The sequence below is a fragment of the Ictidomys tridecemlineatus genome, chromosome 5, assembly GCF_052094955.1.
Source record: "Ictidomys tridecemlineatus isolate mIctTri1 chromosome 5, mIctTri1.hap1, whole genome shotgun sequence".
NCBI lineage: Eukaryota > Metazoa > Chordata > Mammalia > Rodentia > Sciuridae > Ictidomys > Ictidomys tridecemlineatus.
The window spans coordinates 152348455-152376089 of NC_135481.1; the positions used below are offsets into that span (position 1 = coordinate 152348455).

At 38.8% G+C, this 27635-nt stretch overlaps 1 protein-coding gene across 3 annotated transcripts in view; it reads left to right on the forward strand.

The window, feature by feature from the left end:
* The window catches only part of Ninl (ninein like), a 155435-nt gene that overhangs the window by 58093 nt on the left and 69707 nt on the right, over positions 1 to 27635 (forward strand). For 2 of the 3 annotated variants that reach the window (XM_040274792.2, XM_078051311.1), the window contains exons 1-2: positions 4261 to 4415; positions 21912 to 22102. In XM_040274792.2, the coding sequence (XP_040130726.2) occupies positions 4379 to 4415; positions 21912 to 22102 (228 nt within the window). In that variant the 5' untranslated portion in view covers positions 4261 to 4378. Of the gene's footprint in view, positions 1 to 4260; positions 4416 to 21911; positions 22103 to 27635 lie in introns of those variants that run through there. The other variant, XM_078051310.1, reaches the window with a different exon arrangement.

Consider the following 27635-nt stretch of genomic DNA (forward strand, 5'->3'; position numbering starts at 1 on the left):
GGTTCTGCTGGCTAGGAAGTATAATATGAAAACGGCAGCACCAAACAAGGGTCTTCTTACTGCCTAATCCCATGGCGGATAGAGAGAAGGCCATAGAGAGAAGACCAGAAAGATCAAGAGGGAGCGAAGGGCTGGAGAACTTGTTGTGGCTCAGTGCTAGAGAACTTGCCTCTCACATGTGAGGCACTAGGTTCGATCCTCAGCGCCACATAAAAATAAATAGACAAAATAAAGACACTGTGTCCATATATAACTAAAATATATATATAAAGAGAGGGCCAAACTCTCTTTTCTAACAAATCTACACTCAACTAATTCATTCATGAGGGCTCTGCACATGTTCATTAGGGTTGGGCTTCCAGCACATGAGCTTTGGGGGGTGCATTGACACCCATCACACTCATGCTCCGTGTGTCATATCCAGGAAACCATCGCCAATTCAACATCTTGGAAATTTTCTCCTGTTTTCTTTTAATAATTTTACAGTTTTATCCCTTAATGTCTTTAATCCATTTTTACATTTTCAAAAATTTTTTTAAATTTTTAAAATTTATTTTAAAATATTCATTTAAACTTTATTATTTATTTATTTATTTATTTATTGCAGTGCTGGATATCAAACCCAGTGGTGCTTCATGCATGGTAGGCAAGTGCTGCATCACTGAGCTCCATCTCTAACCCTTTAATCAATTTTGAGCTAATTTTTGAATGTGATTCATGACGAAGGCCATTCTTTCCAGTACTATATTATTTTGATTATTTTAACTTCGTAGTAAGTTTTAAAATCAGGAAGTTTGAACCCTATAGCTTTGTTCTTCTGCAGAGCAGTTCTCTGGGTGGCCGTGGACCAACCCTCTTCTCTTGCCTTTCTTGCTTTAAGTTCTTAAGAATAATTTTAGAATGTTCTGAGAATCCAAGGTCCTGAGATTAGCAAAGGGCTGACTGAAACAGTCTGGGCTTTGTTTCTCTTTTAGGGAAGTAACATCTTGAGTTTGGGAGGAATTGCCCAGGACAGCCTGGACTTTGTTCCTCCCTCCTCTGAAAGCAGGATGTCCTTCAGAGCTTTGCCCAGTGTATCACATGATCCTTGAAGAAAAGCTGCCCCTTGGAATCAGCTTGTGGTTCAAAATGAGGCACTTGAGCTTTCTTGAGCCTTGGGGGACTGGCTCACAATGGATCTGAGATTTCTTCTGCCTGTCTTTAAGAAATAAATTCTCTTAACTTGTGTGTATGTCCTGTCTCACCCAACTCAGGCAAATAAGTAACCACTTTGAGGTGGACATAGCAATAGCCTTGGCTGTAGTGGGCATAAGTGTATGGACTCTTGCTTCTGGCCGTTGGCATAATGATGATCTTTGTTGTTCTCCATGCAGTGGATGTCCTCTCCTGGGACTGGCAGTTAGAAATTTGCTTCTCACTCTTTTTCAAGATTGTTTTGGCTATTTGGGGATCATTCCAAATTTCATTTGAATTCTAGGATGGGGTTTTTTTATTCTCCAAAATATGACTTTGGGATTTTGATAAGGATTTGGTTGAATCTATAGATTATGTTGTCATTTTAACAACATTGAGACCTTTAGTCCTTAAATATGTAATGTCTTTTCATTTAATATCTCTTATTTATATTAGCAATGCTTTGAAGTTTTCAGTATGCATGTCTTTTGCATTCCTGGTTGAACTTTTCTAATTATTTTATTCCTTTTGATGTGTAAATAGAACTATTTTCTTTTGGGTTGCTCATTGCTAGTGTGTTAGAAATATGGCAGATTTTTAAATATATATATTTATTTTTTAGTTTTAGGTAGATGCAACATCTTTATTTTACATTTATGTGGTGCTGAGGATTGAACCCAGTGCCTCATGCATGCTAGGTGAGCACTCTACCACTGAGCCACAACCCTAGCCCCATGGCAAATTTTTTTTTTTAAAGACAGAGAGAGAGAGAGAGAGAGAGAGAGAGAATGAATTTTTAAATATTTATTTTTTATTTTTCTGTGGACACAACATCTTTGTTTGTATGTGGTGCTGAGGATCAAACCTGCGCCTTATGCATGCCAGGCGAGCACACTACCACTTGAGCCACATCCCCAGCCCCATGGCAGATTTTTTAATGTTGATTTTGTATTCTGCAACTTTTCTGAATTGATTTATGAGGTCTAACAATTTGCAGGGGGTGGTTTATGTGTGTAAGCTTCAGGATTTTCTATTATATAAGATCATGCCATATATAAACAGATCATTTAACATTTTTCTTTCCCAATAGAAAACTTTTTCTTTTTTTTTTTTTTTTGCCTAGAACTTCTGGTATCATGTTCAATAGAAGCAGTAAAAGCAGTCACTTTTTTGTCTTAATCCTGATCTTAAGGGGAAAGCTTCACTTTTTTACCATTGAGTGTGATTTTCAATGTTTTTTTTTCCGTATGTGACCTTTATTATGTTGAGAAAGTTCCTTCCTATTCCTAGTTTATTGAGTGCTGTCACCATGGAAGTTATTGGATTTTGACAAATGCTTTCTGCATCAATTGTGATGACCAGTTCCCCCACTTCATTCTATTCATGTAGTATATTATGTTACCTTGATTGATTTTCATATGCTGAACTGTCTTTGCATTCTGGGAATAGATCCCCCTGTTTATGTCATATAATCCTTTTAATGTGCTGCTGAATTAGATTTGCTAGTCTTTGGTTGAGGATTTTTGCATAGGTAGAATAAGGGATATTGATGTATGCTCCTCCTTACCCCGTCCCTTGGCATCTCTTTGGATTTGGTATCAGGCCTAATAAAATGAGTTAGGAAGTGTTTCTTCATTGCTTAGTATTTGGAAAAGTTTGAGAAAGTTTGATGTTAATTCTTTTTTAAATGCTTGGTAGATTACACTAATGTAGCAGTTGTACCTGTACTTTTTTATGAGAAGGAGCCTGGCTCTGTTTTAACTGATAGATTCTCCTTTAGTTGTATGCCTATTCGGATTTTCTGCTTTCTTTTCTTTTTTTTTTTTTGGTACTGGGGACTGAATGCAATGGTGCTTTTACCACTGAGCCACATCCCCGTTCCTTTTGGTTTTTTATTTTGAGATAAGGTCTTGCTTAGGACCGTGCTAAATTTCTGAGGTTGGGCTTAAATTTGTGATCCTCCTACGTCAGCCTCCTAGTTCCTGGGATTATAGGCGTGCACCACATGCCTGACTTAAAACTTGATATCTTCACAGTTTTTGTTCTAAAAATCTACTTTATAGGGAAATAGAACATTATAAGTAACAACTAAATGAGGTATTTGCTTATCTTTATATTGTTGGTAAACAATAAAAAATACAGCTTCTTAAACTTTGACAGAAAAGATAGCTTTCAAGCTGGGCGTAGTGAGTGTTGCACACCTATAATCCTTTTGAGACCTGCCTGGGCAACTTAGACCCTCTCTCAAAAAAGGTGGAGGGCAGGGGCAAGGGATGTAGATCATTGGTAGAGCACTTTCCTAGCATGTGCAAGGCCTTGGGTTAAATCTCCATCAGGGAAACAAAAAAGAAAGAAAGAAAGAAAGAAAACAAGACAGCTTTAAAACTTTATTGCTGAGATAAGTAGGGACTGTGTATACAAAATAAATAGATGGCATACTCTTTGAAAAATAAGAAAAAGCCATAAGACAGTTAATGCAAAATTTGATTCTAATAGTTTAGAACTTCTGAAGTGTGAAATTGATTATTAAGTGTAAGGCCATTGAGAGTGGTGCCAGGGTCTGCTCAGCTGAAACCTAAAGACTGGCTTTAATATTTTATCAGGATCATAACATCTTTTCAGATAAAGGATGAACAATACAGAACGGCTACTGTCAGTCTTACTCATTGTAGGTGAGCAGGTTTTATGGAAGGCCTTGTTTGGAATTGTTTCCTGTTGCAGAGGTCATTTGAGTCCCCAAATGATCTGCATATGTAGGCTGCTTTTCCTGTCCTCAGTGCCCAATGGCTTCCAGTAGCACTGTGCATAAATTAAGTGCAAATCAACACCTTGCTCATTTGGCCTCCAGAGGGCTGCATTGTTTTGCAGACTGATGACCAAGGACATTTGTCTCTGGGACAGTATTCAGTTTGTTTAAAAACAGGTTTTTCTCCCCTCGATGAAAACAGGATTTTGCTTCACTTGGTAGAAGTGTTTATGTTTGGATTTTAAATTAAGTTTTATAGCATTAGAACTATTAAGATTTTACTCATTTCAATTAAAAAAAAGTATTCCTTTTTAACTAATTTTAGCAAGTATTCTCTTTAGCTAATTTTGAGTTAGCTGCTGAATGCTGGTCAAGTCTGGTCAAGTTTTCACATGGTTTGATGTGCAAGCACCTTATACATATGTGGAATCCTGAGGAGTATTAAATAATTCAATTTGGATGAAGAAGAAACTGAAGAGGACGCTAGACTACCCAGGTAAATAGTGTTCATTATTTATAATGAACCACTTTGTTGTAAGGTATACACTTTAGTACCTCAGTAGGCCTAGAAGCCACCCTGGGAACCAGCAGGGTTGCTGATGACTTAGAACTGGACCCCATGTGGGACTTCTGAGAAGTCTTTCCCTTATTTTATCTTTCCTATAGGTCTACAGAAATATTATAAGGGAAGAGTTTTCTCACCTCTGCCCTCCGGCAGAGGCCTTACCAAGCCTTACAGATTCCTGGGGTTCATGTGCTGTTCAGCTGATTGCTTTTTGAAGGAGGGTGGGAGGGAGATAGGCAGTGAGGAACTTTTAGAAATAGGATTTAAGTGGCGTGACAGCCCAGTCTAGGTACCCATGTGTGGGAACAGTTATTTTGGTGTTGATAATATTGGTGGTGATGTTATAATAAGGAAAAAGAGTAAGCAGTAGTTTTCACCTGTGGGGGCCTGGCTTTCTCTGTAACTACCTCCTCAGCTCAGCAAGGTGCTTTATTTAACCACGTTCGCAGCCAGATTGCAGAAGCTGTGACTGCCCTGGAGCTTGGGCTTTCGGTGACTGGTCTTAGAGGTCCTGAGGCCTTATAATGAGACCTAGAAAAAGGACACTGGCTTCTTAATTGTAGAGGCAACATTGCCAACTTCCGTGTTTATGTAGAGCTGTCCTTTACAGGTTGGGGAGATTCCTGTGCTATGAAACTTTGGCATCTGATCTGTGGCCTCTCTCCAGTGACCTTGGTGCCAAGAATGTGGTCATTCCCTGAACTCCTTACTACACACTGTTCTAGCTGATATCATTAACATACACATGGCTGTATTTCCAGGGAAATTAGACGTTCATGTTCTGGGACTTAAGGGAATTGGCCTATGGCCAATCCATTTTCCATATGCATTTTGGCAACATTTATTTAGTACCTACTAGACACTAGAGAGCAGCATTCAAATCATTTGATCAAACTGTGAAAAGGGGTTGTTCAGCAGCAGCTTTGAGCTCTGAGAACCATTGTCCTGAAAGCATCTACTGTTACCGTCCTTTGGTCAGGCCTTGAAGCCCACTGTGGTGCTCCACATCCCTGCCTTTCATCCCCAGCACCTGACCCTCTGTATTGGGAGTGGGCACTACACTGGCAGGTACACCCCACAGCCAGCCACAGGTGGACAGCCTGGGACCATGACTGTTCTGCCAGAGATGCCCAGGGGCTGGTTACTCATCATCTATACCAGGTTCAGGGTTGTCCAAGGATTCCTCACCTAGAAGAAGCCGGGAACTGAAAGAATTCTGGAAAGTATATTTCAGTTTAATTTATTTTGTAGGAAAAATTAAAATACACTGTGTAGTAATTTCACCAGGGACAAAACAGACCTATCTACCTTTTGGGGATCACCCCGCTTTGCTAGGATGCTGCTTTTTCAGGATGTCATAAGCAAGAGCAAAAATGTATGGCTATGTTTCTGTGGAGGGGGAGAGGACCCCAACATTTAGCTTCTCTGGGAGGAAGAAAGCTGAACAAAAACAAAAGCTACCTTAGTGATCACAGGCTCCATCACAGTTAGGAGACTGTGACCAAACCAGATGCAAAAACTACACCCACCCCCCTGCCTTGCTCCCAGCCCCATGCTTTACTCCCAACCTGGACAGTGATGCTTGCTTATCTCTCAGTTGATATTACAGGGTTTAGACAGATCAGAGCTTGCCTGAGTACAAGCCAGTCACCAGCACCTCAAGTCAGAGAATGTCTCACTTAGTATAACCTGAGCACAGGACCCAGGAAGAGCCTCCCAACAGAGGCAGCTGCTGGCTCCATGGGAATCACCACCTGTGGGTGGAGGCTGAGTCCCCGGGAGAATGTGTGAGAGAGAAACAAAAATGCAAGCTTTAATATGTGTCTGTACTCCTATCAGGGCCCTGTGGAAATGTCACTGTGGCCATAATGGGACTGATTTTACTAAGATGCCTCCATGTCTCCTGAACTACAAATCACTGACAGCCCATCACTGTTTCTGTGTTTACATGGCACAACCATCCTTTGCTTGAGCAGTTCAGAACCATCCCCTCAGGTAGCTCCCCTGCTGCAGAGTGTCCCTGTCACTGCACAGAATGTTGCCATGCCTGATGGCCACACCAAGTGTGGGCACTTGATCCCATGAAATTTAGCATTTACTTCATGTTGTCCTGTACTGTTTTTTTTTTTTTAATTTTTTTTAATTGTTGATAGACCTTTATTTATTTATACGTGGTACTGAGAATCGTACCCAGCGCCTCACACATGCCAGGCAACTGAGCTACCGCTGAGCCCCAGCCTCAGTCCCTATCCTGTACTGTTTTCTAATATGTGGGGGAAAGCAGTGGGGAGACTTGGCTCCATGTCAACTTCCACATCTTCCAAGAGCACTTGCTATGTTGTATGTGGAACTAACCCTGATAATTCATTGATCATTGGGTTGAAATCAGTTTTACTTTGTCCAAGGAACTAACCCTGATAATTCATTGATCATTGGGTTGAAATCAGTTTTACTTTGTCCAAGGAACACACTCATGAGGGTTAAAATTTTTTAAAGTGTTTTTTGGTGGGGGAGTGGGTACCGGGGATTAAACCCAGGGGCACTTAACAACTGAACTACATCCCCAGCCCTTTTTATATGTTTTTATTTTGAGACAGGGTCTCGCTAAGTTGCTTAGGGACTTGCTAAGTTGCTGAGGCTGGTTTTGAACTCACAATCCTCCTGCCTCAGGCTCCCAAGCCACTGGGATTACAGGGTGCACCACCATGCCCAGCTAAAAATAAAAGAGTTTTAAAAGTATATTGACAACAGCAGCCTCCTTTCCCTACACCGCCACCCATACCTCTCCCTAGAGGCAACCACTTTTTTTTTTTTTTTTTTAAGATTACAAGGACAGTTCATGGAGTTGAACAATAAAACATTTTCACAAAATACAGGGAACCATGACAGAGATGAGGGTCAACTCTCACTAACAGGCTGAGTGATTCTGTGCTACGGTGAGTTGGAATGACCTCTAAGTTTCCTTCTTCCTCTAAGAAGTTGGACTCTCTTGTCACTATGCTGCTCCAGTGTGCTTTTCTTTTCTTTTTTTAAAAATTTTTATTATTAGTTGTTCAAAACATTACATAGTTCTTGACATATCATATTTCATACATTTGATTCAAGTGGGTTATGAACTCCCATTTTTACCCCGTATACAGATTGCAGAATCACATCGGTTACACATCCACATTTTTACATACTGCCATACTAGTGTCTGTTGTATTCTGTTGAGGCAGCCACTTTTAATTCTAGGTGTTTATCTTGGTATTTATGCCCCCATTCTTAAATATTCCTAAGTAGAATTGCTTATGCCATTACTTTTTTGTAATCTCTAGGCTTTTTGTTACCAGGCAGAAGTTCAGCCCTCTTAACAGCCTTTCTTTTGTTCTCATGATATCAAGACTTGGGTTCAATAGTCAGTGTGCATATTTACTCTTTGAATTGTATGATATTCTGTAGAACCAAGAAATTGGTGTTGATTATGTTTCCATTCTTTTGCCAGGTTTAGTTTTAATGTTTTCTAGGTTTTTACTTATTTACTTTTTAATGTGCTTATCCTTATTTTTTTTTTCTAGTGCTCCATCAACTTTGTCACTAATCCATCCTGTATCCCTGTTACTTTCCAAATGTGACATATCCATGATTCCCAGCTGCCTGTTCTGCATGTGTTCAGGGCTGCCCTCCTCCAACGCAGTTTTCGTGGCTCAGCTGGGGCCCAGATCCCAGAATCTGTGTCTTCCTCTGTTGAAGGTTAATCCCTCATTTTGCTGAAGTCCATGTTCTGATAGTTTCTTGGTTGATTGGAACATCATCTTCCCTCAATGTGGTCAGCCTCCCTTGGGTACAGGTCGTGATGCTTGGTGCTATGGCTATGGGCCTGGTCTTTCTCTCTGGACGTCTTTAGGGCTTGTTTATTCTGCTGCTCTGAGATTTATGAGGATGAGCTTGGTGTGAGTATTCTTTATTTGTTGTTCCACCCAGCAGGACTTTGCCACATGTCTGCTTGAAGAAATCTTGTGTTATTCCAGTAATATCCCCTTCCCTTCTCTTGGATTTTCTTTTCTTGACCTTAAAAAGGGGTATGTGAGGTTTTTGTTTTGTTTTGTTTTGGAGTAGGGGTGGACTGGGGAGAGAAAATCTAGATAAAAGATTTGGAGAACAGAGTCAGGCAGTTTCAGAAAGCAGGCCACCATATTTTGAACAGTTTTCTTTATTTTTGTTTTGTTTTTTAATTTTAATATTTAGCACGTTGTAGCTATATGTAAGAGTGGGGTTCATTTTGATACATTCATGGATGCGTATATCATAGTTTTCTCAATTTCAGTCTCTGGTACTATCCCCTTCCTTTCTCTCCTCCCTCTCCCCAATCTCCTTCCTCTGCTCTATTGGCTATCCTTCTATTTATTTATTTTTAGTTGGTGCATTTTAGTTATATATAAAGTCAGATACATTATAGTATATTTATACATGCTCATGGCATACTTTAGTCAATTTTATTCCCCTTTGCCTCTCCTCCTTGCTCACCCTTGGTCCCCTGCTTCTACTCTACTATTCTTCCTTCTATTTTCACAAGGTCCCACTTTTGTTATTCTTTTTTTTTTTTAATCTCTAGCCTCCATATATAAGAGAAAACATTTGACTGGTTTATTTTGCTCAGCTTGATATTCTCTAGTTTCCTCCATTTACACACAAGTGTCATAATTTCAGTCTTGTTTATGGCTAAATAGAACTCTACTGTGTATATAAATCACATTTTCTTTATTTATTCTAATTTGTTATACATGGCAGCAGAATGCATTACAATTCATATTTCACATATAAAGCACAATTTTTCAAGTCTCTGGTTGTATACAAACTAGAGTCACACCATTCGTGTCTTCATACGTGTACTTAGGGTAATGATGACTATCACATTCCACTATCATTACTACCTCCATTCCCCCTCCCTTTCCCTCCCTCCCCTTTGCCCTACTTAAAGTTCCTCCATTCCTCCCATGATCCCCCCACCCACCCCCATTATGGATCAGCATCCACATATCAGAGAAAATATTCGGCCTTTGGTTTTTTGGGATTGGCTTACTTAACACAATATTCTCCAACTCCATTCATTTACCTGCAAATGCCATGATTTTATTCTCTTTTAATGGTAATATTCCATTGTGTATATGTACCACAGTTTCTTTATACATTCATGTATTGAAGGGCATCTAGGTTGGTTCCACAATTTAGCTATTGTGAATTGTGCTGCTATAAAGAGTGATGTGTCTGCGTCACTGTAGTATGCTGTTTTTAAGTCTATCGGTATACCACATTCTCTTTATCTGTTTGTCTATTAACGGGTGCCGAGTCTGGTTCTATAAATTGGTTATTGTGGATTGTGCTGCTATAATGTTTGTATGATATCACTATAGTATGCTGATTTTAGATCTTTGGGATAAATACAAATGAATGGGATAGGTGGATCATATGATGGTTTCATTTCTAATCTTTTGATGAATCTCTCTAATGCTTTCCAAACTGGTTGTACTAATTTTCAGTCCATCAACAATGTATAAGTGTTCCTTTTCCCCACATCCCCAAGCAATTATTGTTACTTGTATTTTTTTTAATATTTATTTTTTAGTTATAGGTGGACACACAATGTCTTTATTTAATTTTTATGTGGTGCTGAGGATCGAACCCAGTGCCTCATGTGTGCCAGGCGAGTGCTCTACCACTGAGCCACAACCCCAGCCCTTGTTACTTGTATTCTTAACAATTGTCATTATTCTGACTGGAGGGAGATGAATCTCAGTATAGTTTTGATTTGCATCTCCCTCATTTCTCATATATTTGTTGGCCATTTGTATTTCTTCTTTTGAGAGATGTCTTTTTAGATATTTTGCCCATTTGAGTGGATTATTATTTTTGTGTGTGTTGAGCTTTTTGAGTTCTTTATATATTCTGCTTATTAATATGCTGTTGGAAGAGTAGCTGGCACACATTCTCTCCCATCCTGTAGGCTTTCTCTTCCTGCTCTTGTTTCCTTTGCTGTTCAGAAGCTTTTTAATTTAATGCTATTTCACTTTGATTCTTGGTTTTATTTCTTGAGCTTGAAGAATTTTATTAAAGATGTTGGTGTTCAAGCCAGCATGTTGGAATGTTGCCCCCTCTGTTTTGTTTTAGCAGTCTTAATGTTTCTGGTCTAATTCCTCAGTCTTTGATTCCCTTTGAGTTGATTTTTGTGCAAGATGAAAGGTACTTTCATTCTTCTACATATTGCTATCCAGGTTTGTAGACACTATCTTTTCTCCAACTTAAGCTTTTGGCACCTTTGTCAAGGACCAGATGACTACATTTATGTTATTTGTCTTTTGTTTTTTTTAAAAAAAAGGTTTTATTTTTAACTTTTTAATTTAAAAAAAGTAAAAAATGTATTGAATATAATTTACTCTTAACCATTTTTTCTTTTTCATTGGTGTGTTATAATTATACAGAATGGTAGGATTTGTTACATATTCATATATGCACATGATATAACAATATCATTTGGCCAATAGCAATCCCCAGTAATTTCCCTTTTCCTTCCCTCTGGTCCCTTTCCTCCTCTCTACTGATCTCCTTTTGATTTTCATGAGATCTCCACACATATACCTTTCTTTTCCTTTTTCCTCTGTAGCTTTCACCTATGGGAAAAAAAATATGACCTTTGACCTTCTGAGTTTGGCATATTTCACTCAAAATGGCCTCAAGTTCCATTAATTTTCCTGTAAATGACATAATTTCATTTCTCTTTATAGCTGAATGGAACTTCACTTTTCTTTATCCATTTTCTTTATCCATTCATCCATTGATAGACACCTACACTGGTTCTCGTAACCATTTTTTAAGTATACAAATAAATAGTGTTAACTATATTCACATGATTGTATAACAGATCTCTAGAACTTTTTCATTCTGCCCTTCCAGTTTTATTATGTTAAAGCTGAGAAATAAAAAATTGTGTATATTTACAGTATACAAGAAGTAATATTTTGATAAATGTATATGTTGTGACATACAAATTATTCACATAGCCATTACCTTATACCCTTAACGTTTTTGTTTGTTTGTTTGTTTGTTTTTGTATGTGTGTGTGGCAGGAGCATTTAAAAACTACTTTTTTAGCAGTTTTCAGGTATTCAATGCATTTTTACTAACTGCAGTCACCATGTTGTATAGTAGATCCCCAGAACTTACTCATTGTGTCTTCACAAAAGTTTGTTCTCTTTGACCTGCATCTGCATACACATCCCCACCCCAACTCTGGTAACCATCACTCTTTTTGCTTCTGTGAGGCCAACTTTTTTAGAGTCCACATATAGGTGAGATCATACATGATTTGTCTTTCTGTGCCTGGATTATTTCACTTAGCCTAGTGTCTTCTAGGTTCATCCATGTTATTACAAATTATAGGATTTTTTTTTCCAGGCTGAATAGTGTTCATGTGCACATGTGTGTGCTTATGTACCATTTTCTTTATTCGGTCATCTGTTGGTGGTCAATTAAGACTGATTTCATATAAAAGTTTTTCATCTTGCAAAACTGAAACTCTATACACATCCAGCAACTCCTCCCCATTTTCTCTCCCCTAGCCCCCAGCCATCACCCTACTACTGTGTGTGTGTGTGTGTGTGTGTGTGTGTGTGTGTGTGTGATTTTTACTACTCTAGATATCTCATACATATTTGTCCTTTGATGATGGCTTATTTCTCTTAGAATGATGTTCTCAAGTTTCACCCATGTTGCATCAGAATTTTCTTCCTTTTTGAGGTTGATTAATGTTCCATTGCACAGAAATGTCACATTATCTGTCTTCTGCATAAGGAAAGTTGCTTCCATTTCTTGGTCATTGTGACTGATGCTGCAGTGAACATGCAAATGTAAATCTCTTTACAACCCTGATTCAGTTCTTTTGGATACCAGAAGCCACCTTCTTTCTTATACCCAGAAGCAGCATTGCTGGGTTATATGGTAATTCTACTTTTTTTTTTGAGCAACCTCATTCTTACTATCAATGCTCAAGGATTCTAATTTCTTCACATCTTCCTCTAGATTTGCTACTTTCTGGGATTTTTTTGTTTTATGGTAGTGAGATGAACCCAGGGGTACTCTACCACCTAGCTGTATCCTCAGCCCTTTTTAATTTTTATTTTGAAAATGGGTCTCGCTAAATTGCTGAGACTGGCCAAGAACTTGTGATCCTCCTTCTTGTGATTTTAACATATATTTCTCTAATAGAGAAGTGGTGTGCCTTTTTTTTTTTCATATGTTCCTACATCATTTGTATATCTTCTTTGGAGAACAGTCTATTTAAATCCTTTCCCCATTTTTAAAAACTGGAATACTTGTTTTGTTCTTCAGTTGTAGAAGTTTTTTAGGTGTTTGGTTATTAACTCCTTATCAGATATGCAATGTGCAAGTATTTTCTCCAGTTCCATACAGGACTCACTATATAATTCTTAAGTTTGATGTTCTCTCTCTCTTTAAAAAAAATTTTATTTTTCAATTGTAGTTGGACACAATACCTTTATTTTATTTATTTATTTTTATGTGGTGCTGAGGATCGAACCCAGTGCCTCCCACGTGCTAGGCAAGTGTTCTACTGCTGAACCACAACCCCAGCCCTATGATGTTATTATCTCTTTTGTCCATTTTTGCTCTTGTTGCCCATGCTTTCAGTGCTACACAATGGAAATCATTCCCAAAGCCTTTTCTTTTAATCTCTTCTAAGGATTTTGTAGTTTAGTTCTTACTTGAAGTCTTGGATCCATTTTGAATTAATTTTTAATATGGTATAAGATAGGAGTTAAATCTGATTCTTCTGTTTGTATCAAGTTGTCTCTACAATATTTGTTGAAGAGGAGACAGTTCTTTCCCTGTTGTGTGGTTTTCACACCCTTGTTGAAGATCTTTTGACCATATATGTGAGGATTTTTCTCTGGGCTCCAGTGGTCTGTATGTGCCTGTCTTTATGGCAGTACCTTTCTATTTTAATAACTATTTCTATAAGGACTTCTTCTTCTTCTTCCTTTTTTTTTTTTTTTTTTTTTTTTTTGGTTACTGGGGATTGAACTCAGGGGCAGTCAACCACTGTGCCACATCCCCAGCCCTATTTTGTACTTTAAAGAAACGGAGTCTCGGGCTGGGGTTGTGGCTCAGCCTTAGAGCATTCGACCTGTACCTGGGAGACCCTGGGTTCGATCCTCAGCACCACATAAAAATAAACAAGTGAAATAAAAGTATTGTGTCCAACTACAACTAAAAAACAAATATTTAAAATAAAAGAAACAGAGTCTCACAGAGTTGCTTAGCACCTCGCTGTTGCTGAAACTAACTTTGAACTTGCCATTCTCCTGCCTCAGCCTCCTGAGCTGCTGGGATTACAGGCTTGTGCAAGCAGGAGGTAATTTCTTATGGCCTTACTTTTTCTAATTCTTTATCTGCTCATTGTTTCCATTTAATGGAAGGTTTTCTTGTACTTACCTTCTAATTCTACCATTTGATTTTTTAATGGCAACAATAATATGTTAACACATAAGAAGCTTCCTTTGGTCTCTAATCATTCTTTTTGTCCAGCCGTTTATTTTGTTTCATGACTATAATGATTTTCTTTTATCTCTCTGTGAATATTACAGTTTTCCTCTGTGTGTACATCTGTAGGGCATTTGTTAAACCTCATATTTACTTCCCTCTGCTCTCCGGTGGGTTCTCTTCAACTGGCATTATTGGCAGATGGCGTGTATGTGAGCATTGGAATTCTGAGGTTTCCATTTGGAGCTTTTCCACCACTTTTGAGATCTACAATACCATGGTGTTCAGAGTTTGGCACTAGACAAAAACCTGTCACCTGAGCCATATTTGGGACCCCTGGAGAGAGCAGCCCCTTATAGTGGCAAGGCTCCTTGGCCATGTTTCCAAGTAAAAGAAGTCTGCCTTGGGGTTTCCCATGCTTTCCTGGCCCACGTTTCCAACTGTCTCAACCACTAAGGTTAAGTCATGGGTATTTGAGACACTAGAGAAAGATACCCCCACACTCAATCCTAGGATGAAGCAAAGACAGATTCTGTGGTGTGTGCATGAATAGAGACAGTAAGTACCTCCTCCTTTCCATCATTTTGAAAACACGGCTGGACATTGTCTAGGATGTGGGCTAGGAAATGTCCTAGCAAATTGTGATCAAAAGGTCTTTTCAACTTAATCTGTAGACCTATTGTACCTGGCTCTCCTGCTTCCCTATATCTGGCAAGGGCATGGTCTCAGACTCATAGGGACAAGGAAAAGGATGGGAACGGAGGAATGGCCTATCAGCCAGCCTTGTGAAGTTGAGCAAGGCAGGGTGTAACCCCACCCTCCACTCCACATCAGCTGTTTCTCAGGGGGCAGTAGGTCAGATTGGAAGTTTCCCTACTCAGATGAGTAGGTGGATGGGTTCACACAGATGACTGGGGCTTCATTGCTGATGCAGAGACTGTCAGTGCCCTTTCACCTCCAGCCCCCATTCCTGCATCCTTCTTCATCCTGCAATATAAGGTCAGGAGTGCAGGCAGGTGTGCTCCATGCCTAACTTGCCCTGTGCTTCTGAGAATTTGCTGGGTCTGCGTTTGTGAGATCTTTCCTCTGGGAAGGTTCTCAAGCTTATGTGTCTCCCTACCCCCATGGCTTATCCTCTGCTCCAGCCTAGATCTTTTCTTGTTGTTCTGGGAGAAACAGCCTGGAGTTTCAAGGACTCTGTTGTGCCAGTGACCTTCTCTGTGTTTTGCTATTACAGTATCATATATTGTGGTTGCTTAAGCAGGTTCATAAAAACATAAATCCAAACTATCAGACATAAAAATATAAATCTAAACATTTCTGGCATTTGGGAAGTCTGGAGATTGTACGTTAAATTTTCTGCACCATGGTAGGCTCTGAGAATGGGAGTGCTGGCTAGGGCTTTTCGCAGGTACTCATCTGCCTTGTGGGCAAGAGAGCCAGGGCAGGTGTGAGGAAGGTGAGGTCCATGGTGGTCATACCTGCCTGGTTCAGGAGCTCTTCCTCCCAGGGCTGTGTTCCTTAGATGGTATCTTAGTCTGTTTGTGCTACTATAACACAGTATCTAAAGACAGGGAAATTTATAAATAACAGAAGTTCATTTCTCACAGTTCTGGAGACTGTGAAGTCCCAAGGTCACAACGCTGACAGGTTTGGTGTCTGGTGAGGGCTGTTCTCTGCTTCCTACATGGAAGAAGGCCTGAGAGCAAAAGGGCCTAAGCTGGTTTCCTCCATCACTTTTACTAGGTACTGATCTGTTTTCAGAACTGACCATGTTTATTTTTAGCAAGGTCAGTGTCTGCAGTGCCCGCTGGGCCCCCTTTGGGCCTGCTCAGCACTCTGCTGTCCATGCTGCTGTAGTCTGAGGCACAGGTTCTTTCCAAGCACCAGCCCTGCTGCCTGGCCTTCCAGGGGGCATGTATTTCTCTGGTCATTCAGCAACTAAAACTTCTATCTCCTGGATAAATCCAAGCCTAGCCTTCAAAATGTGAATTTGGCTGGGCACTCGGTGACTTGGAAGGCTGGGGCAAGAGGACTGCAAGTTTGAGGCTAGCCTCAGAAACTCAGCGAGGCCCTAACAACTTAGGAAGACCCTGTCTCAGAATAATAAATTCAAAGGACCGGGGTTGTAGCTCAGTGGTAAAGTACCCATGGGTTCAATCCCTGGTACCAAAAAAAAAAACCCAAAAAGACAAAAAACAAAAAACCCCTGTGGTCCTGAGAGGAAGTGAGGAAGGGGTTACCCCAGCCACTGTGGGTGATGAGGAAAAGCTGTTCTTCTGGTCAGGTCTTATGGCCTGCAGTTCCAGTCTTTCAAGTTATTTCTTTCTGTCTGTCTCTCCTTGACCCATGAAGGGTGTGTGGTGCTGGGGGATGAGCCTTGCCACAAACAGAGTTTGTTGGTGGGCAGCTAGAGCCCCTCAGGCTCCAGTTGGATACTCTCTTCCTTCTCAGTTTAGAAAAAGAAAGATGCACCTCAGCAACAACTTTGAATCACCCTATTGTGCTGTTGGTTCCCCATGTACATAAAAAGCTGTGACACAGGGACAACTGAGAGCCAAGGCCACCCCTACTTGCCCACAGCTGGGAGACTTTTCTCTTTACCCCCCCAATCTTGGGAAAACAGTCCAGCCAGCTAATGCTTCTTGAAACCCACCTGTTCCCTGGAGTACTCCCAAACTATCCCAGAGAAGCAGCCTGCTGGGGTGGGTTAGTTGGAATAGCAATGGGTTCACCCCTTTCAGGGCTCACAGGAGAAATAGGGAGGGATGAATAGGGATTTTTATTACCCATGATTTTTTAAAAACAAAACCTGGATTTGTCTGATGTTTCCTACTAAGAGAATATTCAGATATATTCTGTGGCATTCCTGCATACAAGATCATGTATGGCCTTTTAAAAAACTTTTTTTGTAGTTGTTGATGGACCTTTTATTTTTTTTAAAAAAAATATTTATATGTATTGCTGAGGGTTGAACCCAGTGCCTCATAGATTGTAGGCAAATGCTCTCCCACTGAGACACAATCCCAGTTCCTTGTATGGTGTTGTTTTTAAATGAGGAAGATATGGAAAGATCTCTGAGAATATCAGTTAAAAGAACAAGTTGCAAAATAATATGTCCTTTTTCATGTGAAAATAATGTATATCTATGTGTTTTATGTATGCACACGTGCATGACTGACTTTATATATTATAGAGACTTGGAAATAGTCTCAAAGCCTACACTGTGAGTAGTGGTTTTCATTAGGAATCAGGTTGGGTGGAGGGATGGAGTTTTGTTGTTGTTGTTTTGTTTGTTGTTAATTTACATACTTCTAATTTTTTAAATTGATTACAACTAAATATAGGGGAAAATAGAGGAGATTTCAAAACAGGATTTGTCTACCATTCATGAAGATGCGGGAATGGGAGCACTGAAGGAAATATTACTATGTTTAGCTCTGCCTGAGGTCAGCCCCTCCCATTCACCCACACCACTGTGTTCTCATTCCTTGCCTTTCAGATTCTGAATTGTACCACTTGTCTTTTTTTATTTTAATATTTTTTTAGTTGTCAGTGGACTTTTATTTTATTTATATGTGATGCTGAGACTGAAACCCAGTGCCTCATACATACTAGGCAAGCACTCTACCACTGAGCCATAACCCCACTTGTCTTTCTTACTGTGTGTTCTCCTGTGAATTTACTTCTGGCTTATCAAAAATTGGTATTTGCAAATATCAACAGGTTTTTTTTTGTTTGTTTGTTTGCTTTTGTTTTGTTTGTTTTGGTTTTTGATACTGGGGATTGAACTCAGGGGCACTTGGTCACTGAGCCACATCCCCAGCCCTATTTTGTATTTTTTATTTAGAGACAGGGTCTCACTGAGCTGCTAAGCACCTCACTGTTGCTGAGGCTGGCTTTGAACTTGCAATTCTCCTGTCTCACCCTCCTGACCCACTGGGATTACAGGTGTGCCCCACTGTGCCTGGCTCAAATATCAATATTACGTAGATCAGGATGAAAGGTTTTTGTCTACCAAAGAAAATAGTTTGAAAGATGTTGACTTAAGAAAGTTCAGTTTACTTTCTTACTGATTGTGGATGTTTTTCTGTCCATTTTTATTCTGGATGCTTCTTGCAGTGGGTTGAAAGAGTTACAGGTGTTCACCCTTCTTTGACCTTTCCTAACATCTGCGTAATCCTGTATGACAAAGTAATAAATAATTTGGTTAGCAAGCTCGGCGCACCCACAGAGATTGTTGAACAGGTTCATTACCATTTTATACTTCATGAGAGCTGAGATCATGAACTGGTTTATGTATCCTTAGTGTGGACACTGGCTAATTGTATACATTTTACAAACAAGTGTTTAAGAGATCAGAGAAGGCATTCTGCCTACTACAGTCACAGTGAAATATCAGGATGAAGATTCTACTTTTTTGTTTGCTGTTTAAACAAGGTCTCATTCTGTTGCCGAGGCTGATCCTAAATTCCTGGGCTCAAGGCATCCTTCTGCCTTAACTTCCCAAGTGCTGGGATTACAGGTATACTTCATCACGCCCAGCTTTAATGTTGATTTTTTTTTGTCATTAGTTTTATTGCTTTTTCAACTAAGATGTTAAGCATGCAGAATTCCCATTGAAGGCTTAGTCTGAACATATTTCAGTCCTTGATACAGTTCTGACTCAGATCTCCCTGCCTTTTGTAGGTGTTGGCAAGTAAACACCATCTGCATCTATTAAGTTGGCATTTATTGTGATGTGGCCTACTAGTAAGATGTGTTGCTTCATTATTTCATGTTTGTGAATGATCTGATTATTAATGAGTTTGATTGACTTTGTTTCCTTATCACGTTTCCTCTTAGATTTTTTCCTTAGTTTTTGTGCCTATAAAATAGTCTGAACCATATGAAATTGCCATATTTGTGGGTCAAAATGGTTAAACTTTAGTGGTTTGGTTGGTTCATCCTAATGTCTTTAGGACTTTAGTACTTTTCATGTTTTCTCAACATTTTTTTCCAGGTTTTTAAAAGTATTCTACTTGATATAAAATTTTTGAGAAATATAAAAAGTACAAAATAAGAAATATAAGCATATAATACCACGAAAGAATCTTACCATTTTAGTATAATTGAATTTTTCTTTTCCTTTCTTAAAATGTTTCCCCTAGAAATTGTAGACACTTCGTGACACAATTGTTACAAGGTATAAATGAATTATTATATATAAAATGATCAATAACTATATTAGCTATATAATTAAAACGGCTTTTATTCTTCCTCACTATTTTTCCATATTTTTATTGGTGATTATATGTGTACATAATTTGTATATTTGTACATGCCCACAATATAACAACATAATTTGGCCCATATCATTCCTCAGTATTTCTACTTTTCCTCCTCTCCTTCCTCTTCCTGGTCTCTTTCCTCTAGTCTACTGATTTCCCTTTGGTTTTCATGAGATTCTCTCCTGCCCTACCTTTTACTTTTTCCTCTCTAATTTCTACATATGAAAGAAAACATATGACCCTTGAGCTTCCGACTTTGGCTTATATCATTTAATGTGATATTCTCAAATTCTATGCAGTGTCTTGCAGATGACGTGATTTCATTCTCCTTTCTGACTAAATAAACCTACATTGTGTATATATACACCACATGTTTTAATCCATTCATCCATTGGTGCATCCTATGCTGGTTCCATAATTTGGCTATTATGAATTGTGAACATGCATGGGTATGCATGTATCACGATAGCATGATGGCTTTAATTCTTTAGGATAAATACCAGGTCATATGTGGTTTCATTTCTAATCTTTTGAGGAAATTCTTACTGATTTTCATAGTGGTTGTAATAATTTACAAACCCACTAGGTGTTTGGTTTTTTCCTCCACATTCTCTCCAGCATTGATTATTGTTTGTATTTTTGATGACTGCCATTCTGATTGGAGTGAGATGAAATCTCAGTGTAGTTTTGATTTTCATTTCCCTAAATGCTAATGATATTGAACATTTTTTTGTATATTGGTTGTCCATTTGTGTTTCTTTTGAGAAATGTCAGTTTAATTTCTTTGCCCCTTTATTAATTGGGTTATTTGATTTTTAGGTATTAAGTTTGTTGAATTCTTTATATATTCTGGATATTAATTTTCTGTTGAAAGAGTAGCTGGCAAAGATATTCTCCCATTCTATGGGTTTTCTCTTTACATATCTAATTGTTTCTTTTGCTGTGTAGAGGCTTTTTAATTTTGATGCCATCCCATTTAATAACTCTTGTATTCTGTCTCAATATTTACTAAATATACTTCCCATACTAGTAAATATTTTTATAGAAATATGAGTTTTGAGATAATTTAATATTATGCCATATAAACACACTTGTAATTTAACAAACATTTTTCCTTTGCTTTATTTTTATTTTTATTTTTTTTAGAGAGAGAGAGAAAGAGAGAGAGAGAATTTATTTATTTATTCACTTAGTTTTTGGCGGACACAACATCTTTGTTTGTATGTGGTGCTGAGGATCGAACCCGGGCCGCACGCATGCCAGGCGAGCGCGCTACCGCATGAGCCACATCCCCAGCCCTTTTCCTTTGTTTTATAATTTAGATTGCTTTCTTTCCTGTTCTTTCCTAAATAATACTCCGATGAACTCATATCTTTGTATCTGTTTCATAAGTACAAAGGAATTTTATGTAAGTGAAATAATTAGATCAGATGAAAGGAATATTTATGTTTTTATATATAGACACAGTATCCTGCAGAAATACTTATTGGTTGCTCCTTTCTCTGGTGATGTGTAAGATCTTTCTTATTAGTCTTCAGTCTGAGTGAGCAAGGAAGGATTTTAGTCTGGATAATTTGACAGTCACAAATAGTCTTCTTGTTTTAGTTTGAATGCTTTTAGATGGTTTGTTAATCATATGATTTTTGGGAGACATATTCATATCCTGTGTGTATCTTTATTGGAGTTGCCATGTTTTCTTATAAGCACTTTAGTGAAATTTGGGTTAAGTTTTTACTACTAATTTTAGTATTTGTAAGTAAATACTTGTATTTGTAAGGGAAAGACCGTGTATTTGTAAGGGAAAGACCGTGTATTTGTAAGGGAAAAACACATTAGTTTATGTACACAGAAAAATTGGAATGTATGTTAGCCAAAATACTAATAAATTTTTAGGTGGTAGAATTTTGGATGCTTTATCTTTGTATTTAGCTTTTTTTTTTTCTTTTTCCTTTCCCTTTCTTTCTCTTCTCTTTTCTCCTCTTCCTCCCCCTCCCCTCTTCTCCTCTCTTTTCTCTTCAAGACAGTCTTGCTGTGTTGCCCAGGTGGGCCTCAAACTCCTGGACTCAAAGTGATCTTGCCTCAGCCTTGCAGGGTGCTTGAGACTACAGGTGCATGTCACACAGTCCCACGTTTCCTTTTTTCTGTTCATTCTATAATAAATTTTTTAATTATTTATTTTATTTTATTTTATTTTTGGTACTGGAGATTGAACTCAGAGGCAGTTGACCACGGAGCCACATCCCCAGCCTTATTTTGTATTTTATTTAGAGACAGGGTCTCACTGAGTTGCTTAGTGCCTCGCCATTGCTGAGGCTGGCTTTGAACTCGCTACCCTCCTGTCTGAGCCTTCAAGAGCTGCTGGGATTACAGGTGTGTGCCAGTCATTTTCTTGTGATTTATGATTAAAGCACTGGTCTTTCTATCCTGAGTCCTTGTTAACTGCTTCAGGCTTTTTGCGTAAAGGTGAAATTAATTCCTCCCAGCTGCACTTGACTCTAATACAACTCCTGATGCCTGTTCCCGCATACCAGCTCTGTGACCTGTGTTTGTCCAGCCACGTGGAAAGGATGTGGGGTGGCAAGAAACTTGTCCTAACGTTTTTATTTTCCACTGTCGTGGCTAGCCTGCTATGGGATGGATGAAGAGGAGAACCACTATGTCTCACAGCTCAGGGAAGTCTACAACAGCTGTGACACTACTGGGACAGGATTTCTGGACCGAGACGAGTTGACCCAACTGTGCTGTAAGCTTCACCTGGAAAAGCAGCTGCCTATACTCCTGCAGACTCTTCTTGGAAGCAACCACTTTGCCAGGGTGGGTATTAGATTCCATTTTCATGAAGAAGAGCACAGAGTTGTGTAGTTGGCTATTATAGGTATTAGGTAAATATCAGTTGAGGAAAGATACTTGTCAAAGGAAAGTTATTAGCATATGGAATGATGTTTTCCTTCTTTGCCAATCCTACAATTTAGGAAATTCTTTAGGATTACTTTTTTTTTTTTTTTTTTTTTTTTTACTACGAGAGTAACTTTCAGAGGTTTTTCTTGGGAATAGAATGGAGAAAAGTTTGGGTAAGGGGTTACCAAACTTGAATCTAGTAGCAACTCAGCTGGTAAATCATTCAGATATAATTTCAGACTACCTTAGGGCAGATTGTCTTAGAAAATTAACCAACTTGAAATTTATTGAACTTAAATGATACCCATCTTCAAGGTGCCTGTAATTTCATCTAGGCCAGATAGAAAATGGAAACACTAGGAAATTCAAGGTCATCTAGAGTGGTGACCTACATTCTAGACCACAACCTGCTCTCAGTATCAGAAACACTAAAAGGCACCCTGGACCTCCCTTTCTACTTCTTAGAAGTCTTAAATCGTTAAGATTTTTTTTTAATCATTAAAAAAAACAAAAACAAAAAAACCCCAGTAACAATTATCACACTGGTCATTTTTTTTTTTTTTTTTTTTTTTTTTTTTTCCACACTGGTCATTTTTGATGAAAGAACATTTTCCCCATAGAATTCAATAAAACTACTTTCATTTTAAATGGAAAAAACTCCACTCTGTAAATTTAGTCATTAATACATAACTCTAATTTTCAAAATAAATATTGTAATATTTGAATTAGCAAGGTTGTTTTTGAGCCTTGCTAATGTTTATTTTAAAGTCCTAGATCTTGCTATTATTAAGCCAGAAAGGAAATATGCCTAAACTTCTTGTAACTACCATGAGGAATTTCCATGCCTGTTTTATATTATATCATTTTGGGGTGTTTTAAAAAAAATACCAGTAGGGATGCTGGGGTTGTGGCTCAGCAGTGGAGCACTTGCCTAGCACATGCAAAGCGCTGGGTTCGATCAGCACCACATAAAAATAAATAAATAAAGGTATTATGTCCAACTACAACTAAAAATATATATATTTAAAAAGGGAGGAGGCTGGGGCTGGGGCTCAGTGGTAGAGCGCTTGACTAGCACGTGCAAGGCCCTAGGGTTTATCCTCAACACTACATATAAATAAAGGTATTGTGTACAACTGCAACTAAAATAATAATAATATTTTTTTTAAATGACCAGTGGGGAGGATCTTAACCTTGAATATTTTAAATTTGGGCAGAGAGACTTCTTCTTAAAAAAAAAAAATGATTCTTAACATAGTGACACTGGGAGTAATTTTAAAGTCAAACATGGCTCTAGAGCACAGATGCAGCCTTTTCATTTCAATGAATGAGTCCGAGATCACATGGAGATGGGTGGGTTGTCTTGTTAGGGCAAACATCTGAATGCCAATGGGGTTCTTTCTGTTTTGAAAGTTGTGAAAGTGAAGGGCATGAGGAAACATACAAGTCCAAATGGTATATATATTGTATGTTAATGGTATATGTAAATTATATTATAACCAGTCTAAAATGGCACCAAACTGGTCTATCATATTCTTCTACTGCCTGATAGAAGATAGTCAGCTGATAATCATTTTATCAAAGATGCAAAGGAAACCTGATTAGATTAAGCAAAACTTGCCATTTTATTATCCATGAATATATACATCAAACATTTTTGAAGCACCTCATAATGTGTTAATCAATACCAGCTGTTAGGAATGCAGAGCTGAGAGAAATACAATTTCTATCTTAATGGGAAATGTATATAGGCAAGGTTATTCAAGATTAGAACTTGTCTTTTCATTTTGGGATTGATTAAATAAATTCTAGTAGGTCCATATGATGAAATTTTATGCAGCCCTAAAAAGAAATGAGACTTCAGCCATTTCAGTGGTGGTAAGTTAGCAAACTCTGGCCAACTTTCCTCATAGGGCAAGTAAACCAAAAATCTCAAAGACAGTAAAGAGCAAAACAGACTTAGCAAGAAATTACTAGTCCAAAAATCCGTGCTAAACCAAGTACCTAGAGAGGTGACCTCAACACACAAAACCCCATTTGCCCTCAGAATATTTTCTGATCATAAGTAAGCAACTGTAAAATTGATCTCAGGGGACTCAAAAGGTAAATATGTCAAAACCAGGTTTGCCCAATGTTAGAATGTGGGAAACCAGCCCCAAATTTAAGGGAGAATCCTAATGGGTAATACCTGTTGGACAAAGATGACTTTCATGTCAGTCAACTTTTGTGCTTCTTTGTGGTTTGGTCTTGTGTCCTCCTCAGAGTCTACATATCCTCAAGCCTTTCATTAAAGCATTGGTATTGCTGTGACATTTGGCAAAGGCAAACTTACTCTTAAGCTCTGAAATTAGTCCTAAGTAATAGCTAAATGCAATGACCAGCATACAGTTGGGTTAGCAGGCACACAACAAACAAATCAGGTTGAGTAAGAACCAACAAAAACAAGCAACAATGGAAGCAGACCCACAAAATCTAAAACAATTATTGTTACCATATTAGGAGACTTTTAAAAAATGAATTTGAAAAGATCCATAGGACTTCTTAGAGGGATGGCTAAGAAATGATATAACAAATCTAAACATGGAAACAAATGAGACTGAAAAGTCTAATCATCCAGAATGTAGCATGAAGATAGATAAAAACAAAAAGATGGTAAAGGGGTAGAGTGATAAGGTTCAGGATTCTTTGAATTGAAGACCCAGGAGGAAAGGAGAGAAGCATTATAAGAAGAGATAATAGGAGATAATGTTCAGAACAGATGAAGCATACCGCTTGGGATTCCAAAAGCCCATGGTATTCCAAAGAGTATAAATAAAAAGAAATCCTCACCTGACTCTATTGTTGTGGTACTGAAGGAAAACAAAGACAGACATGTTAAAAGTGGTCACAGGTGAGTACCCAGGATCTCTTTATTTTTCTTATAACTGCATCTGAATCTATAACTATCTCAAAAGGAAAAGTTTAACAATTTTTTAAAAAATTAGCCATAGAAAATGCATATCCTAAAACTGAACCATAGTTAGATCGATAGCTGCCTTCTCCACTGCAATAGAGGGAAGAATACAGTGGTCAGTACCTCCAATGTGCTGAAAGAAAATAACTGCTGACCTAAGGTTCATTCCTGGCAAAAGTGTCTTCTGAGAATAAAGGTGAAAAAAAAAAAATCCCTCTAGATGTGAGAAACAGAATTCTGCTTAGCAGTGAAAGAACATAGAGGCAAACACATAGGATTTGTTGAGCACCTACAGCAGTCAGCTCATAATCCAGTTGGGCTGACAGAAAAATAATTGTATACACAGGGAAAGTAGCAGCTTGCCATCATGGTGTTAGCACTGAAGTATAACACCGAGGCAAGTGTCGAGTGGAAAGTGGAAGGTTTTATTAAAGGACAGCAGACAAGACTTCTCTCCCGGAGGAAGAAGGGGACCTGAAAGGTGGAATCCTTGGAAGGAGGAGGTCTTTCCTTTTTTATATCTAAGGTCTTCTTTTAGTCCTCCCACATTCCTGTCCTTTATTTCCCTCTATCCTGCAGTGATAGAATGCAGGTGGGAAGGCCCAAAGGTGGGAGATAGGTGGACTGGAGGAGTAATCTGGGCAGGAAGGACCTGGGGACATTAATTAATTAATTAATTAATTAATTAATTAATTTCCTTAACTGCTGTTCTGGTTTCCTGGACTCCATTCGATAATGGTCTCCATTTTCTTTATCTTACTCAATATTAGACCCGATTTACCTAACTACACTAACTACCTATTTTTATGCTCGAATTCAGGACCCCCAAAAGACCACCAGAGACCAAGATCGATGTAAGCAGCAAAGAGGTGTTTATTGCGAGCTAGCTCAGTCCTCTGCAAGCACACAGCAACTGGTGACGCTGAGAGGCCCTGAGCCCAGGGTTTGCAGCAGTTTATACATTCTTTGGAGAAGGCAGGGACCCCCACATACATCATAGCATCTCTTAGCACATCATCACACACCGCGGGAAAATCAAATAACAACTCTAAAACATGATTAACACATTCACTGGCGGGAACAAGTTGGGTAGGGGTGATTGGTTACTACAAGAGGGGGATTTATTTGAACTGATTGATTTAAGCCAAGAGGGGTGTTCGTGCTGAACTACATGGTTTCCCAACACCATAAACTACTGGGAGGATCATCTGGCATCCCAGGTATTTCCCTGTCTCATGCTGATTGGTGGCTGCTAGGGGGTTGCTATGGGTCTCCACCTAGCCTGACTGAGTCAGGGACACCTGGCGCAGCAGTTCTCTCCTGATATTTGTAGATAAACAACTTAGCAGGGTGGGAATGTGCCTAGGAGTGCTCTGTGGGTCTTTCCAAGGACAAAGGTGATGTCCCTTCCTTGGACAGGTTTTGCTCTGAGGTAGAGGCTGGTTTTTCACTATCTTTAAATCTGGCTTCAATGGGAGCAACAGAGATATGCTCATTCAAGTTCTTTGCAAGATTTGGAAATCAGAATAACTGCTCCTGCAGCTCTAACATCTGTGGTGCTGATACTGCCAGTTACTGAAGAGTAACTGATGAGTTCTGCTCCCTCACACGTTTAAGTATAACACTGGAGAAGTACGCTGAGGCAAGCATATAAAGCAGGGTTTATTTTAAAAGGGTTTCCTGGTATCCCAAGAAGTGAGAGGTTTTTGCCTTTTTAAAAATTAATTAATTAATTAAGTAGTTGCAGTTGGACAGAATGCCTTTATTTTATTTGTTTATTTTTATGTTGGTGCTGAGGATCAAACCCAGTGCCTCATGCATGCAAGGCAAGCACTCTGCCACTGAGCCATAGCCACAGCCCTGGTTTTGCCCTTTTTTATATGTCCTAGGCTTCCTTTGTTCTTCTCCTTCTCTTTCTCCTTCCTGCAAATGTGACTAGGTTCAGGAAATACTCTGTGGGATGGCCCAAAGTGGGAAACAGGTGAGCTGAAGAGGCCTGAGAGGAGTGATCTGGGCAGGAAGGGGGAGTAATTAACAATTCCCTGTAGGGGATGAGAATCCCTGGGACAACAGGTTGGAGCAGGGTCAGGTTCTTGATAAGAGTGGAGGAAGGGCTCTGAAGGAACTAACATTTCAATCCCTCCAGTCTCTGGATCTGACCCTTGCCTGTCTGCCTAACTCTGGCTTCAGTGCTATTTTGACCTAATAGCTCTTCTGTTGATTTATTTCTGCCTGGGTTTCATTGAAGCATAGAGAAAAGAGCACATAGCAAAATGTTCAGCACAAGGAATATTCCAAACTGAGCCCACCTGTGTGACCTGAACCTTTGCTAATCTTCTTTACTTCAGTAACACTTTTTACCTAAAAATCCATTTTCTTTTATATCAAAAAGATATAAAAGCCCCTGAATGCCTGCTCATGTGCCTTTTGGTCCCTCTGTCACCAGAGGTTAACCACTGTCCTGGCACTAATGTCATAGGTTTGTTTTGCTTATTT